The 16083-nt window shown below is 50.2% G+C and overlaps 2 protein-coding genes across 4 annotated transcripts in view; both read left to right on the plus strand.

Moving 5' to 3' along the window:
• The window catches only part of LOC143639426 (uncharacterized), an 831269-nt gene that overhangs the window by 656093 nt on the left and 159093 nt on the right, over nucleotides 1-16083 (plus strand).
• On the plus strand, nucleotides 3374-15176 carry Cdk16 (cyclin dependent kinase 16). 3 transcript variants are annotated; one of them, XM_077107584.1, is made up of 16 exons: nucleotides 3374-3394; nucleotides 8157-8364; nucleotides 8975-9108; nucleotides 9208-9333; nucleotides 9427-9483; nucleotides 9580-9694; nucleotides 10502-10596; nucleotides 10694-10756; nucleotides 10983-11106; nucleotides 11285-11405; nucleotides 11513-11610; nucleotides 11696-11801; nucleotides 11884-11926; nucleotides 12070-12160; nucleotides 13733-13810; nucleotides 14220-15176. In XM_077107584.1, exons 2-16 carry the CDS (start codon nucleotides 8163-8165, stop codon nucleotides 14258-14260), a joined length of 1494 nt encoding a protein of 497 aa, XP_076963699.1. In that variant the 5' UTR covers nucleotides 3374-3394; nucleotides 8157-8162; the 3' UTR covers nucleotides 14261-15176. The 3 variants fall into 3 exon arrangements, with proteins under 3 accessions (XP_076963699.1, XP_076963697.1, XP_076963698.1); XM_077107582.1 differs by lacking the exon at nucleotides 3374-3394 and adding an exon at nucleotides 3446-3838; XM_077107583.1 differs by lacking the exons at nucleotides 3374-3394; nucleotides 14220-15176 and adding exons at nucleotides 3446-3838; nucleotides 13907-14179.

A 16083-nucleotide genomic window follows, 5' to 3' on the forward strand; every position in this document is an offset into this window, starting at 1 on the left:
GAATCTGGCTAGGTTCCCATCACAGCCTGTCCCCACACCTGATGCCTCCTGGGCCAGCTCCTAGCTCCCAGGCACAGTCTATGCCATTGACCACCTCCCTCTCATGACCATTTTTTTCCCCTTTTGTCTGCTCTGCTTGGGTGACCTTATCCTTCCATAGTTCCCATTTAGTCCTCACCAGGACACTGTGGTTAACAAGCATTTTACCTCTGGTGTCCGATTATTGGTGGTGATAGCTGTCTAGGTCAAGTGGAGAGACTGCCACCACAAGCACCTCTCCAATATAAGTGCTGCATGTATGGCAGGCACTCCACACATCTGTCCACTGTCTCTCCTGTTACAAATGAGGCTTGCACACATGCTTTATTCCTTTCCCCCATTTCTCTGCTGCCCCAGCTTTAGTACCCCACATACCTTGTTCAGTGGACCCTCCCCCACATTACAACTCCTGACTCTCTAGACACTTGTCTTTATAGCTCCTATTTTATTTGTTTTATGGTACAGCGGATTGAATCCAGGGCCTTGTTCATGCTAGGCAAACTCCTATCACTGAGCTACTTCCCCCAGTGCCCCCCCCTTTGGTACCAAGGATTGAACCTGGGCTTCTTTACTACAGAGCCACATCCATCCCCAGCCCTGTTTATTAATTTAATTTTGGTACTGGGGATTGAACTCAGAGGCACTTTACTATTGAGCTATATCCCTAGCTCTTTTTAAAATTTTTGATTTGTTTTGAGACAATCTTGCCAATTTGCTTAGGGCCTTGCCAAGTTGTAGAGGTTGGCCCCAAACTGGCAATCTTCCTGCCTCAGACTCCTGCACCCAGCTCCCCAGCCCTTTTTACAGCTCCTTGATCCCTTGATGCCTTATACCTGATACTCTGCCCTTCATCAAAACCAGCTTCTGAAGTTACCCATTAATCCTGACTGTATATTAGTTCCTTTCCCACATACCATATTACTATCTGTGTTTGTCTACTGTTATACCTGCCAAATAGTAGAAGACTAGGGGCTCAGAAGGCCCCAGTTGGGTCACTGCTGAGCCCTCTGCACCTAGCAGAGACAATGGACAGGTGGGACAAGGATGTCTCCTCTTACCTCTTCCTGAAACTAGTTGCCATTCAGAAGTTCAATATTTAGTACCAACTATGTGCCAGGCACTGTTGCACACATTTGGGATCCAGCAGTGAATTAAAAAACAACATGGGGGGCTGGGGATGTGGCTCAAGCAGTAGCGCGCTCGCTTGGCATGCGTGCGGCCAGGGTTCGATCCTCAGCACCACATACAAACAAAGATGTGTCCGCCGAGAACTAAAAAAAAAATATTAAAAAATTAAAAAAAAAAAACATGGATGTGAGGGACTCCCTTGGAATTTTGCCCCATCTCCCTCCCTTTATTCAAATTTCAATCAGATTAGTGGTACCAACATTGAGCAATGACCAGACTTTAATTATGGGTAAGGAAATGATTTGTGAAATTTCAGAATAAAACTTTTCCTCTTAGATACTAATAATAAAAACAAAAGGGGCTGGGGATGTGGCTCAAGCGGTAGCGCTCTCGCCTGGCATGCGTGCGGCCCGGGTTCGATCCTCAGCACCACATACAAACAAAGATGTTGTGTCCACCAATAACTAAAAAATAAATATTAAACTTCTCTCTCTCTCTCTCTCTCCCTCCCTCCCTCTCTCTCTCTTAAAAAAAAAAAAAAAAATTCACGCTGACCTCTGGGGACTTACATTCTGCTAGGTCGCAACCCAGAATAGCATAAGTAAATTGTTGGAAGTGGATTGGGGCTGGAAATGTGGCTCAGTGGTAGACCGGATTCTCTAGCATGTGCAAGGCCCTGGGGTCCTCCCCAGCACTGCGGATGGGGGAAAAAGTTGGTGCTTTAGAAAGGTGAAGAACAGAGCCAGGTCTGGTGATATGGAGTTATGGGGATAAAGGATTTTTAAATAGGTACTTAAGGAAGTCATCCTGTGGAAGGTGACTTTGATTGAGGGATTTGGAAGAAGCGAGTGAATGAGGCATTCTGATATATGGGGCAAGGGCATTCCAGGCAAATGGAACTAGCCAGTGCAAAGTCCTGGATTGTTCTTGCCTTATTCAGAAACAGAAGGAAATACGGCTGGAGTGAAAGAGAGGAAAAAGGGTAGGAGACGTCTATCCAGCGGTGGTGATTTGTCTTTGTCAATATTTCCACCCCCATCATGGCCCAGAAGTCCTTACTAACATGAACTTTAATGAAAATCCTAACTGGTATGATCAAGGCTGCCGTAAAGGGAAGCTCAGAAGAGGCAGAGAGCCTGCTTTTGAATTGGGATGCAGTGTAAGGAAGTCCCAGAAGGCCCGCCCAAAGGCTGCCGCCCCTTGAGTTGGACTTAGGGATAGTGTAGTTTTTCGACGCAGAGAGAAGTGAAGGATTAGGTATGCCTAGTGGCGCCTGGCACACAACAGAGAACAGTAAATAACAGAAATAAAGCTATGGAGGGGAACTGCGGACAAGAAGAGGGAGTTGAGGTGGCTGGAAAAAGCAATTCAGAATGCATGCGCTCCCGGGAGACAAGAGGAAGCCCCGCCCCACACAAAGTTCCAAGCTTGCGCAGTAGTGGAGCCCGCCCATTTAAAGGTCCACCTTTCTTCTCAGCCTAGGCTCCACCCCAAGAGGTCGGAGGAGATAGGAAGGGTTAAGGGCGGGATGGTGCCCGATTGAATGTTCTTTGGACCAGTCACCTTGCGGAATATTCAGCCTGTAGTTAGGAGTATAGAACAAAAAAGAGCTTCCCATTGGTGAAAACCAATGAGAATCGGGCAGAGGAGAAGGGGCGATTAGGAGGAAAGGCGAAGTCACGCCTCTTCAGTTCAGCCACGCCCTTCATTCTTGCTCTGCCTCACCACAGGGAACAAATCCGATTGGCTTGGAGACAACCTCAAAGGGCGGGGTTGCACACGTTCACAGTGGGAATGAGCAGTGGGGGGGGGGCATCAGGGCGGGGCTAGGCTGTCCTATCTAATGTGGTAAAAGCCAATGATTATCCAGGCCATCTCTTTTAGAAAAGTCATCTTCTCTTGAACCTTTAAAATTCCTGCTTCCGGGGCATCTCAAGGGACTAGAACAGATTGTCTCATCTTTTTTCCTCCTTGCAAAAGTCCCGTTTGCCACCATGGGGATGTACCAAGTGAGACCGAATAGGGGTAGAGAGTGGTGACCAGCAGCCTGGCCACTGGCTGCTGCTCACCTCGGCGTTAACAAACCTCGGCAAGATCGAAACTGAGTACTAAACCTCCACATTTACCCCTGGCGCCGTTCCAGGGCAGGCGCCACATTCCCCTGTGGGCGCGCAATGGCCGTGCCCCCTCCCGCTGCGGACGCGTCTTTTGGTACAAGCAGTCAGAGGTGAGTCCCCTCCTTCCCACTTCACCCTTTCCAGCGCGTGCGTGCGCATGCGTGGAGCGCAGCGCGCGCGGCGGTTGGGCCGTTGGCTGTTCGGCCCTGGGATCCGCCGCGTCTCCGCGAGCAGTCGGCTCTGAGCCTCGAGCCGCAGTGAGCACTCGGATTCCTGCGGGCGCCAACGAGCCCGGGGGCATAGCCCACAGCGGCCAAGCTCATGGCCGGCTGAGCGGGACGCCGCCTCCGCCTCAGCCACCGCCGCCGCCGCCGCCGCCTCCTCCTCCTCAGCCGGCGGCGGCCCGGGCCCAGCAGCCATGGCCGAAGACTACTGGGACGGGCGCCTGCGGCGAACTGGAGGAGAAGGAGGTCGCGCGGCCTCATCCTGGGCCGCCGCCCCAGGCGCCACCGCGCCGGCCCCGCGGCTCTGAGGTTGCTCGCGCGCCCCCGCCGGTGAGCGCGTCTCCAAGACCTGGGGTGGGGGCTGCTCCTTCTATAGAACCAACCCCGACACCGGGCGGCGCCCCGGGGTCTGGACTGCCAGACTGGCAGGTGCCCCCTTCCTCCAGCGAATTTCCCAGAATGCATCAGGGTGGGGGGTCATTTGTGGCCTCCCTGACCTTGGCCCCGCCCTGGGCCCGTCCTGGGTGCTGGGAATGGGAAGTGCTGTGGGTGCTAAGGGGGAACAGGGTGACCAAAGGACCAGAGGATGTGGAAATGAGTGACAGAGTAGCGAAAGACTCAAGGTTTGCTAATGGGGGCCTGAGCTGTGCAGGGGTCGGAGCATGTAAGGTTTGAGGCCCAGTGTGTGTTAATGGAAGGGGATTGCAGGTCCCTGAGGGATCTGAGGTCTGTTTAGGGGGTAGAGTCCCGGGACAACTCTAAGGACTTGCTAGTGGAGGTTTGGGCTGCAGGGGCCCAGTATATGTTAATAGGTGACAGGGTGGTAGAGGTAACAGAAAGTTTGGCGATAAGATCAGGGCTAAGAGGCCTAGTGTGTGGTGATAAGGGTCAAGTTGGTATTAATTTTGTGTATTTGTTAATGGTGGGGCTATAGAGTGTGAGGGTCCAAGGTGTGCTCATGGAGGGACAGATAATTGGAGCCCAATGTGTGCTAAAGAGGGTCATGGCCTTAAGGGTGTATGCATGTAGTAATAAAGATCTGGATAGTGTGAGGTCTGGTGTATGCCAAGGGTGTGTAATGGGGACAGGGTGGTAGAAGATCTGGGCTTGTGTTAATGGGTATCAGAATTGCATATATGTGTGAAGGAGGGTGATGATGAGGGAAGTGTCTTAGTATGTAAGAGCTCAGCACACTAAGGGTCAAGGTGAGGTGTGAGTCCACAAAGGGAATGTGAGACTCCAGAAAGTGCAGGGTAATACTGTATATAAAGTTCTAGTGACTGACTGCTAATATGGGTTTAAAGTCATAGAGACATGTAAATGTGTACCATCTGGGGGAGAGTCAGCCATATGAAATCTGGAATATAAGGAGTGTCAGAACGTTGTAAAGACAATGTGTGTTGGTGTGGCACTGGAATATATTGAGGTTCAGGGGGAACAGTAGTAGAGCTGTGGAGGTCATCTAGTGTATAATAGGGGGAAGCTGGGCTATGAAGAGGGCGTAAGTGTGAACCAACAAGGGTTAAAACTGTGGAGGGATTGAAGCAAAGAGAAACAGGTCAGGAATATGTGATGGTGTAGGTGTGCCAAAGTGGATTAGAGCCATGGAGAACTGAAGTGTGTGCTAATGGGGGTCAGGGCTGAATGGAGAGCTGTGTACACTTAATGAGGGTCAGACCATTACAGAACAGTGTGTTGTGTATCCCTGGGGAATAGGGCTGAGTAAGGGTTCAGGGTGTGCTAATGGGGAGGCAGGACTTGTAAGGCTATGTGTGTGCTAATAGGGGTCAGGGTGGAATGAAGGTCCAGTTTGTGCTGATGGAAGGGATAGGGTAGTAGAACGACTTGACAAGATGTATGTTAACGATGGTCATAGGTGTGAAGGGGCCTGAGTGTGGGCAAAACCAGTCAGGGATCTTCAAGGTTTACTTTGTGCTGTTGAGATCTAGAGCAGTGTGAAGGTTCAGTGAGTGTTAATTCAGGTCAGCTGTAGAGCGCACCAAGTGCATGTTAGTGTGGGCCAGAATTCTGGGGGGAACCATACATTGATAGAGGATCGGTACTGTGAAGTGAAGGAGCTAACAGGCAACTGGGGCAGGGAGGGGCCTATGAATGTGGTGCCAAGAGTTACTTAGAGGGGCTGAGCATATGCCAACGGTGTTTAGTGCAATAAGTTAGGGCTTTGAATGCTGCAGTGGAGTTAGAGAAATCATGGATGCTAATGGGAGTTAAGATGTAGTGAGACCTTCTTGAGGGTATGTGCCCATGACGGTCAGAATGAGGAGCTGTATGACCATGGGAGTAATAGAGTGTAATAATAACTGTCCCCAGTGGATTGTGTGTTATGAGGTAGCAAATATCCTTCAGTATGAGAATAGTCGGAGGATAGGTGTGTGTCCTTGGGGGTCATAAAGGACATATGCCCTTTTAAAAATAGTTGTAGATGGACACAGAATCTTTATTTTTTATTTATTTTTATGTGGTGCTGAGGATCGAACCCAGTGCCTCACATGCTACAACTGAGCTACAACCCCAGCCCCCTGGGCATATGCCCTTTTTGGGGTAGAGTTATATGTCCAGTTTCTTGCCCCCTTCTTCACTTATTTCAAAATCTATAGGCCCACAAAACTGAAATGATAATAGTCTTGCTGCATATAAATGTTGAAGTGTCTGTTCACAGGGGCCTGCTTAGCTTCTCTAAACTCATCACTGGGAGTATTGCATGATACACAGATTTCCTACCACATCTTCCTAAAGTTTTCAAGAAATGGAACGCCATAACGTATCTAGCCCTTGAGGGTTCCAGAAGTCATGACTACTCTTGTCTCCCTCTCTGTCTTCCATTCAGCCCTACTTAGAGTTTCTCCTACCCCTCCCCCATTCCCTGTCACCACATTCAAAGCAATGGGTATCCATGCCATATGGGGACACAAGGTAGTCTTTGGGAGCTGGCCATGATTTACCTTCCTTAGCCATAGGTCCAGTGTTCAGCCTCCCAGGTCAGGATTTTGTTGTCAATATCCTGGGTTCTCTGTGGATGGACCTCATCCTCTATCTGGGTCTTTCTGTTAGGCTAGACCCTCTTCCCTTCTTGAGGGCAGTGAGTTTAGCCAGACAGAAGCAGGGATGGGAGCTGCTGGGTTAAGCACTTGATTTCAAGGTAACAGATGACCCATTTCTCTCAAATGCAGCCACAGCCTCATCTTCGACCTCCTATCTAGCTCTACTTCCCTTGGGCCCAGGGCCATCTTAGTCCCTGCTGTTAGTCCAGATGGTTCCTGGGCCAGGTCTTTCCCCCTCTTCACTGGCCCAGAGCCCAGGAGGAAGCAGAAGAAGGCCAGCTTAAACCTTTTGGTGGCCCCATTCTCTCTAGCAGCCCATCTAGGTCATATTCCTGGACCAGCATCTCTGGGCCACCTTTTTTTGGGTTGTTCATGAGTAGCAGGGATTCAACCACCTCAGCAGAGGTTGGTCCTATGTGATCATTTGTTTCTGTCATATGTACTTTTTGAGCATGCTTTCTGTGTCAGTAACTATTTCAGGTCCTCAGGATATATGTGTGACCAAAACAGACAGAAATCTATCCTATTGGTGCTACTATCTAGTTGTGGTGAGGAGATAGACAGTAAAGAGCAGAGAGACCAATAAATAGATGGTGTCTTTTCTAAGGAGGTAATAAGTGCTGGGTGATCTACTTCAGGATGGTTGAGATTTTTAAATAGGGTTATTCATAGAGGCCTCATGAAGAAGGCGACATTTGAGCAATGAAATGAAGTGGGTGGGGAGTGAGCTATTTTACATTCTGCACAAAGGGTGTCCTAGGTATCAGGAGCAACCAGTGCAAAGGCCCTGAGGTAGGACTGCTGAGTGTAGTTATACGATGACAACTGGGAATGGTCAAGCGGGAGGTGAGGCCAGAGAGGTAACAGGGGCAAATGAGATAAGAGCCACATTGAGGACTGGGGCGTTAGTTTGGGGGGTGATAAAGGAAATGTACGTTGTCTAGTAGAGGGAAAAAAGTGACCTGGCTTGTGAAAATCTGAGATGGACACTGTGGGTCCCAACTGGATTGAACCTTTCCAGCAGCTCTGAGGACAACTAGGGTATACTGAGATGGCCCCTCCCAACTCCACACAGTGGTTGGGTCTGGACAGGAACTCTGCACCCCCTATCTGGGTAGAGCAGTGGGGTAGTCCACTAGTCACCATGACAATGGTTGCTGGGGGAGACCTGAGGGTCCTTGTAGCCACAGGGAGCATTCTGCCTTGGCAGTTGGGGGCGATGTGGGGCTGGTGCCAGCGGAACATGCCATTCTATGGGCGCGCCCGGGGCTGTGTCACTGGTCCCTCAGTTCTGGGCGAGCCCCTTGTCCCACCTGTGGCTGGGTCCATCACTACCGCTGCACCTGAGATTGCCTGCTGTGGAGCCCTCTGCTCCCACAGTGAGGTTGCCACCGTGGAGACCAACAATCTACTGGGTGGGCCCTTGCCCTCAGCCAGCCACCCAATTCTGAGTACCCAGGTGGGCTACTTAGGAGTGTTTGTATCAGTGCTCCCAATAGGTTGTCATAGCTTTTAGTGTGCCCATGGTAGTCAAGCAAATGCTAATGTGGGACCCATTTCTATTCATGTCCCCTGCCCCTGCTCAGGTCGCCATGGATCGGATGAAGAAGATCAAACGGCAGCTGTCAATGACACTCCGAGGGGGCCGAGGCATAGATAAGACCAATGGTGCCCCTGAGCAGATAGGTCTGGATGAGAGTGGTGGTGGTGGTGGCAGCGACCTTGGAGAGGCTCCAACACGTGCTGCCCCTGGGGAACCTCGCTCTGGACGGGGCCCACTTAGCTCTGCACCAGGTCAGTCCACTGACTACTACTTCTCCTTGCTCCCAGTCCCCAGGTGCTGTCTCCCAGCCAAGTTCCTCTTAGACTTGTGTTATTTTCATTTTCCTTTCTTCTTTTTCTCCCCTTCCCTACAATTCTTTTTTAACATACCGTCTGTCTGTCCATTAGTGCTCCTTTCCTTGGCTTTGTGTCCATGCTCCACGGGAAAGGGTACCTTGCCTATTAGAGTTGCCCCAAGACTCCCTCTGCCCTTCTGCACTCTGTGATATGATAGCCCTAAGGCCTCTTGGCACTCTGGCTGCCCTGGGCCTGCCTTCCTAGGGCCCTTGGTTACCTCTGCTGCCACCTGCCTTCTGGCCCTGGGCCAGCCGCAGTCTCCGCTCATCCCTGGAATGAGGTGCTCCACTAGGTGACTACTGTTGCCTGTCATCCCCCCACACACCCTTTCAACCTCTTCTAGGCCCACCTGGGTTTCCCTGGGCTCCACTACCCTGTCCCTGAGGGACTCAAGGCTGTTTCTGGGGCCATGTGCATACATGGGAATGATGAGGGAATGTGTTATGTGTGTGAGGGGGGTGTTCTTGACCCCACTTGGCCTGCCTTCCCCCATCCCTACCACCAGAGATTGTGCACGAGGACTTGAAGATGGGGTCAGATGGGGAGAGTGACCAGGCTTCAGCCACATCCTCGGATGAGGTGCAGTCTCCAGTGAGAGTGCGCATGCGCAACCATCCCCCACGCAAGATCTCCACTGAGGTGCTTAACCCCCGTCTTGGTGATGGAGGAGCTGGAAAAGGGGTTGGGTCTGGGGAAGTAGAACTCATGGTCCTGTTTTTCCCTTGTCTTTCCTTCTAGGACATCAACAAGCGCCTGTCACTCCCAGCCGACATCCGGCTGCCCGAGGGCTACCTTGAGAAGCTGACCCTCAATAGCCCCATCTTTGACAAGCCCCTCAGCCGCCGCCTGCGCCGCGTCAGCCTGGTGAGCACCTTCTCTTCCTGCTCTCTCCTCCTCTTGTTCCTCTCCTAATGCCATCCCTTGGGCCTGCTTCAACCTGCCTCCTTCATCCCACAGTCTGAGATCGGCTTTGGGAAACTGGAGACCTACATCAAGTTGGACAAGCTGGGTGAGGTGAGAGACAGCCAAGAGGTCCATGGTGGGGATGGAGGTCAGTAGAAACTCCCTGCAGCCTCATAGCACCTCTCGTCACACTTCCTCACATCCCAGGGTACCTATGCCACCGTCTACAAAGGCAAAAGCAAGCTCACAGACAACCTTGTGGCACTAAAGGAAATCAGACTGGAACATGAAGAGGGGGCACCTTGCACCGCCATCCGGGAAGGTACAGACCCCATCTCATATGGGGGTTATTCCCCATGGCACACAAACATTCCATGGTGAGGATAAAAACTAGAGGTTCTGGGAAACCTTTCTCAATGCTCTGGGCTTCCTGAGAATGCCCATCACCCACATATCCAGGTATTAGAGTAACCAGGAATCTGTAAATGAACCAGGGAAGGTGAATGAATTGCAAACCATGGTGCCTGCTTTGGTTCTGAGAGTACCCCTAAAAGTGTTCAGAATAGCACCTGGAATGGATTTGCGTTGTATAGAAAGTAAGCATGAAGGCTGGGGATGTGGCTCAAGTGGTAGCACGCTTGCCTGGCATGCACAGGGTGCTGGGTTTGATCCTCAGCACCACATACAAATAAAATAAAGATGTTGTGTCCACTGAAAACTAAAAAATAAATATTAAAAAATTCTCCCTCCCCCACTAAAAAAAAATAGAAAGAAAGAAAGAAAGCATGAAAACTCAGTTTCGCACTGTGCTACAGGCCTGTATACTGAGGATCGGAGCAACTCCCCTTCCCAGAAACCAAAATCAGACTGTAAAAACCTAGTATCTTATGAACCTGGTGCAGCAATCCAAGGTTCTTGTTCCATACATGTCTCTGCGCTTTATTTTCCACATTTGGAACATGGAGGCACCTTCCTGGCATAGGGTAGGTTAGAGCCAGTTGCTGTGAGATATTACCTTGTGGGGAAAGAAGGAAATGCTGGGCTTATCCCTATCTGGTCCATGTCCTCACCTTTGTCCTGAGAATGGGACTCTGACTCTTGTCCCATCTCATTCCCATGCTTCCTGCAGTGTCCCTGCTCAAGGACCTCAAGCATGCCAACATTGTTACACTACATGACATTATCCACACGGAGAAGTCCCTCACCCTTGTCTTTGAGTACCTGGTAAGGTTGGGTGGCAATGGGTCCTGGAGGGAGGTGGGGAGATGGCCAAGAGCTTCTGGATGTGATGCTGTTCCTGTATTGCCTCTTTTCTCCTCAGGACAAGGACCTGAAGCAGTACCTGGATGACTGTGGGAATGTCATCAACATGCACAACGTGAAAGTGGGTCTGGGGCAAGAAGCAGGGACAGGAGGGGGACTCCACCCACTCCACTGCACCCCCAAAATCTTCCAGAAATGGCCATTCCCATTTGACTTTTTTTGCTGGGAATGCTTTTTGTTTAACAAAGCTCTGGGCTCAATGTGTTTGGGAGGGAGCAGTTCCTGCCTGCTGGGGGTTGGGCTGGTGGATATCCTTTGACCTCTGCCTGTTATTCCTGGGTTCCCAGCTGTTCCTGTTCCAGCTGCTCCGTGGCCTGGCCTACTGCCACCGGCAGAAGGTGCTACACCGAGACCTCAAGCCCCAGAACCTACTCATCAATGAGAGGGGAGAACTCAAGCTGGCTGACTTTGGTACCACCAGCCTCCCCCTTCTTCCTCTCTTTCCCGCAGCCTTATTCTCCCAGCACTCCCCTTCCCCATGGCCACTTAGTCTCATTTCCCATCAGCCTTTCTAAAGTTTGCCTAGGACACCCTCTACCCACTGCCCGTGATCTCCTTATTCCAGCTCCCCCTTCTCTTTGCTGCCCAGGCCTGGCCCGTGCCAAGTCAATCCCAACAAAGACATACTCAAATGAAGTGGTGACACTGTGGTACCGGCCCCCTGACATCCTTCTCGGTTCCACGGACTACTCCACCCAGATTGACATGTGGTGAGGAGAGGTGGAAGTATAGCAGGGCCAGGTGGTGAAGGGGGTGGCTATTGCAGCCATGCCACCCAGCCAACTGCCTCCCTGTTCACTGTGCCCTCCCTGCCCAGGGGTGTGGGCTGTATCTTCTATGAGATGGCCACAGGCCGGCCCCTCTTCCCGGGCTCCACGGTGGAGGAGCAGCTGCACTTCATCTTCCGCATCTTGGGTGAGGAATGCGTAGGCCCTAGGAGCTGTGGGCACAGGAAGGGAGGATATGAGATGTTTGGAATCAAACAACTCCTCCCTGTTAGGAACCCCAACTGAGGAGACATGGCCAGGCATCCTGTCTAATGAGGAGTTCAAGACATACAACTACCCCAAGTACCGAGCTGAGGCCCTTTTGAGCCACGCACCCCGGTGAGGCTGGTGGGTGGGGTGGGCATTAGGGACCAGAGTGTCCAAACTCAATGTAAAACAGATTCCCTTGTCCTTGTGGTAGACTTGATAGCGATGGGGCTGACCTCCTCACCAAGCTGCTGCAGGTGAGACCATTTTCCTGGACCAGTCTTAGGGGTGGGGAGGTTCCAGATATGGGGACACAATGACCCCCAGGGGCTCTGAGGCTGGCAGGAAGGAGAGACCTTCTCATTGAAAATACTAATGCACCTACTTCCCCCCAACTCAGTTTGAGGGTCGCAATCGGATCTCCGCAGAGGATGCCATGAAACATCCATTCTTTCTCAGCCTGGGAGAGCGGATCCACAAACTTCCTGACAGTAAGTAGAGCTGGAGAATGGATGAACTGGGGCAGGGATTGTGGGGAACAAGACTCCTTGGGACAACTGAGCTGGTTGTGAGGGTTCTAGCTGTGCCATCTCTAAAGAGACATCCTTGTTCGTACAGTGTAATGGGTTGTATTTACTAAAATATTTTTTTTGGTTTTCAGTTCCTTTACCTTTCACAAAAATTTTCAAACAAAGACATTTCCTTATGTATGTGCTAAAAAATGCACAAAGCTTACCTGTATAATGCAGTTAATTTTCACATACTAATTACACCCATGTAGCCAACACACAAGTCAAGAAATGAAGATAGAAGCTTCCCTTGAGCTCCCTCACATCATCTTGGTTATTCCAGGCCCATTTTTTGTTTGTTTGTTTGTTTGTGGTATTGGGGTTGAAACCATGGGCAATTTGCCACTGAGTTTCATCCTCAGCCCTTTTTAAAATCTTGAGACAGGGTCTCATCAAGTTGCCCAGGCTGACCTTGAACTTGCCATCTTCCTGCTTCAGCCTCCCAAGTAAGAGTAGCTGAGGTAATCAGCAGGACCATTTTTAATGCCATTTTTTAAAAATAAGAAAATTCATTTAACCCAATAAATGCTTGTTAACCTCTGCTGAGCATGGTAGCGCACCCAACTACTTGGGAGACCGAGGCAAGAAGATGGCAAAATGTTATGAACAATAATAAAAATAAAAAGGGCTGGAGATGTAGCTCAGTAGAGTATTCTTGGTTTCAATCCCAAATACTGCCAAAAAACAGAAACAAAAAATATAATATGATGAGTTCACACAAGTACTATAACAATTCATCAACTCAGCTAATGTGGTTTTCTCTACTTCCCTCTGATTATTTTGAATCAAATCCAATCCCATAGATATATATTCATCCTTAAATAATTTGGGCATATTTATCTATGAACAATTTTTTAGAAAATGTTATCTCACCTAAAACAATTGGCCCACTGGGTTAAATCATATATAAAAAATGCAGGACCTTGTGGCACACCTGTAATCCCAGTGGTTACGGAGGCTGAGGTAGGAGGATCACAAGTTCAAGGACAGCCTCAGTAAAATAAAAATAAAAAGGTCTGTGAATGTAGCTTAGTGGTAAAGGGTCCCTGAGCTCAATCCCATTATCAAAATAATGGTAAATCAGATTCTAAAATACCATCCATGACCTGGACTTAACAGGTAGTCATTGCAATACCATTATCACTCTTGAAAATAACTTCTTTGTAATATGCAATAATCCACATCCCATATTCTCTAGTTGTAGCTGGTTTGTGTGTGGAATTATTTGATGAATAAAAGGCCTCTTGAAAAATAGGCAACTTAGGGCTAGGGTTGTAGCTCAGTGGTTGACCACATGCATGAGGCACTGGATTCTATTCTCACCACCACACATACATAAATACATACATACATAAAATATTGTGTCCATCTACAACTAAAATATTTTTTTAAAAATGGGCAACTTGGTCTAATTCCTTCAGTGGGACCATACATGGGCTGGTCTTGGATGGCCCCATGGGTTATCCCTTACATAGGTGTCTCTTCCACCCACAGCTACTTCCATATTTGCACTAAAGGAGATCCAGCTACAAAAGGAGGCCAATCTTCGGTCCTCATCAATGCCTGACTCAGGTAGGTGTGGCGCCTCCCTTGTCCCTGCCCCTGCCCCTGCCCCACCCACCTACCTGCTTGCCCACCAACAGCCATCCGCTCTGCTTTCCCCTGCAGGCAGGCCAGCTTTCCGTGTGGTGGACACCGAGTTCTAAGCCAAGTTCTAAGCCACAGACCGAGGTCCCAGCAGGCAGCGGCTGGAGGGATGCCACACCCCTCACAGGGCAGACCCCAACTGCATCCTCCCTGCTTGCTGCCTACCTACCTGCCTGAGCCACACTCATCTGCCCACTTGTCCCCTGCCACCTGCCCAAACACCCAACCATTGGCCTGTCAACCCACCCATTGGCCTGTCTGCTGGGTGCTAACAAAGCTCTCATCACTCCTTTGCTTGGTCTGTCTGTCTGTCTCTCTTTCTCTGTCTCGGTAGTTGCCGGCGGACAGCATGGCCGTGCCAGCCTCCCACACTGAGGCCAGGCCTACCCCTCCTCATCATATCCTCTCCCAGGACCACTACCCCATGGCCAGCCAGGGGTCTGGAGCTAGCCCAGGCTGGGGCTCTTGACTCAGACAAGAAGGTGGCGATGCCTTGGGTCTGAGGCATTCTCTACCTGCTTTCCTGCCTGCCCCATCTGCCTCATGTTGTGTGGGCCTTTTTTTTGTTTGTTTGTTTCATTCATTGTTTATTTTTTAATTATTTTAAATGAGGTTTTCATTTTTTTAAATGCAATATCTCTGTATACAGACTGGCTGGGCCCCACCCCCTGTGTGAGGCCCTCCCACAGTATTTTGTGCAATGAAGCCCCACTCCCAGCCTTTCAGAGAGGCAGGGACACAGCCCCTATTTGGAACCCTGACCATCACCAGACCCTGGGATCGGCTATGGGAAAGCATGCCTCGGCCACTCGCCTTCCTCCCTTGCCTGCCATTCCCAGCTGCAGGGGGATCTGTAAATTGCTGGAGACTCTGGGAGATGGACAAGGTGTGGGGGGAGATCCCACTCTTTCCCTCCTACAGTCCTGTAGCCGGACCTCCTTCCTTCTCAGGGTCTCCCCAGCCCAGCCCAGCCCTCCTGCCCTGTCTCACTCGGTGCTGTTGAGTAGGGGCCCTGCCAGGAAGGAACTGACCAACTTAGCCAGGAGCCATAGTGTGTATACATGCATAAGCAGGGACAGAGGGACACATGGGGGGTTTGTGCCCAGTTGTTGCTCCCTAACCCCTGGGAGGGTGAGACAGGGCAGGGACAGTCTCCAGGGTCATCCCTGGATGGGTGGTTACCTCCCCTTCCTCTACCCTAAGCCCTTGGGGCCCTTAAATGGGGTGGGAGGGCAAGGGTGGGAGCCTTCCTAATGGGATTTGGGGGGTTGGGTTCCCGAATGCACCATAATCGCTGTATGAAATATTAAAAAGTTTAAAGTGAAAAGCCTGATTGCAAATCCCTGTAAAGGGGTGGGGGCTCAAGCTGGGGTGATTACTAGGAACTTGGAGAATTCATACCTGGTCCCCAACATCTAGGAAAGCATTGGGAGTAGGCCAGGGACATGGTGTGATTATGAACAAGACCTGATAGATTGTACATATAATGGTGGAACATCCAATTGAAGCAGGAAGGGCAGGCTGAAGAGTGTTGATGGGCTGAGAATCAAGCAGAGAGGAGTTAGATACATCCAGCAATAAGAATAAGCCTGACAGGGTAGAGGCAGGGGCAGTAGAGAAGCTGTTTGAAGGACACTGAAAGCCCCAGGGTGTAGGGATGAAGCAAAGAGGCCCAGTGTGACCACCACATATCTGACCAGGACTGATTGGAGAAGAAATGAGATAAGGTTAGATTTTGGACTTCTGAGTAGGTAGAGGAAGAATCCTTTAATACATGGATTAAGTTCAGGAGTGGGATCACAGAGCTGGAAGTTTTGGATTACTGGTGTCCAAGAAGTAGTGGAAACCATGGGCATGGGTGAGGCGATCTTGGGAAGAGGTCCCAGACTGGGACTTACCCTCATGTGGGGATAGTTGAGGTTTTAATTTACTCAAAAGTTTTTTCTGTCCTGTAAATTCTAGCTCACATTTCCTGAATCAAGAATAGACAACAGGCTGAAGTGAAGGGGTGGGCAGGGCAGGCAAATGCTGCAAGTAATTGTAAGCCTAATTAAGTGGCTTTTTCCTGAAACCTAGTGGTGGTAACCTGAAGACCTCTAATCACACCACTGTGTCCTTGTATGCATTTTGATGGTATTTCAGCTTGTAGTTTCATGGTGCCATAGTGGCTGCCATGTCCCCAGAGATGGGAATGCAAG

Source organism: Callospermophilus lateralis, chromosome X, assembly GCF_048772815.1.
Source record: "Callospermophilus lateralis isolate mCalLat2 chromosome X, mCalLat2.hap1, whole genome shotgun sequence".
Classification (NCBI taxonomy): Eukaryota; Metazoa; Chordata; class Mammalia; order Rodentia; family Sciuridae; genus Callospermophilus; species Callospermophilus lateralis.

What these genes read in the sequence shown, in the direction of transcription:
- Cdk16 (XM_077107584.1), top strand. Translation starts at nt 8,163, where the DNA reads ATGGATCGGATGAAGAAGATCAAACGGCAGCTGTCAATGACACTCCGA. An exon ending in TTGCACCGCCATCCGGGAAG is followed by an intron (nt 9,695 to 10,501) that starts GTACAGACCCCA and finishes TGCTTCCTGCAG; the next exon opens with TGTCCCTGCTCAAGGACCTC. An exon ending in TCAACATGCACAACGTGAAA is followed by an intron (nt 10,757 to 10,982) that starts GTGGGTCTGGGG and finishes CTGGGTTCCCAG; the next exon opens with CTGTTCCTGTTCCAGCTGCT.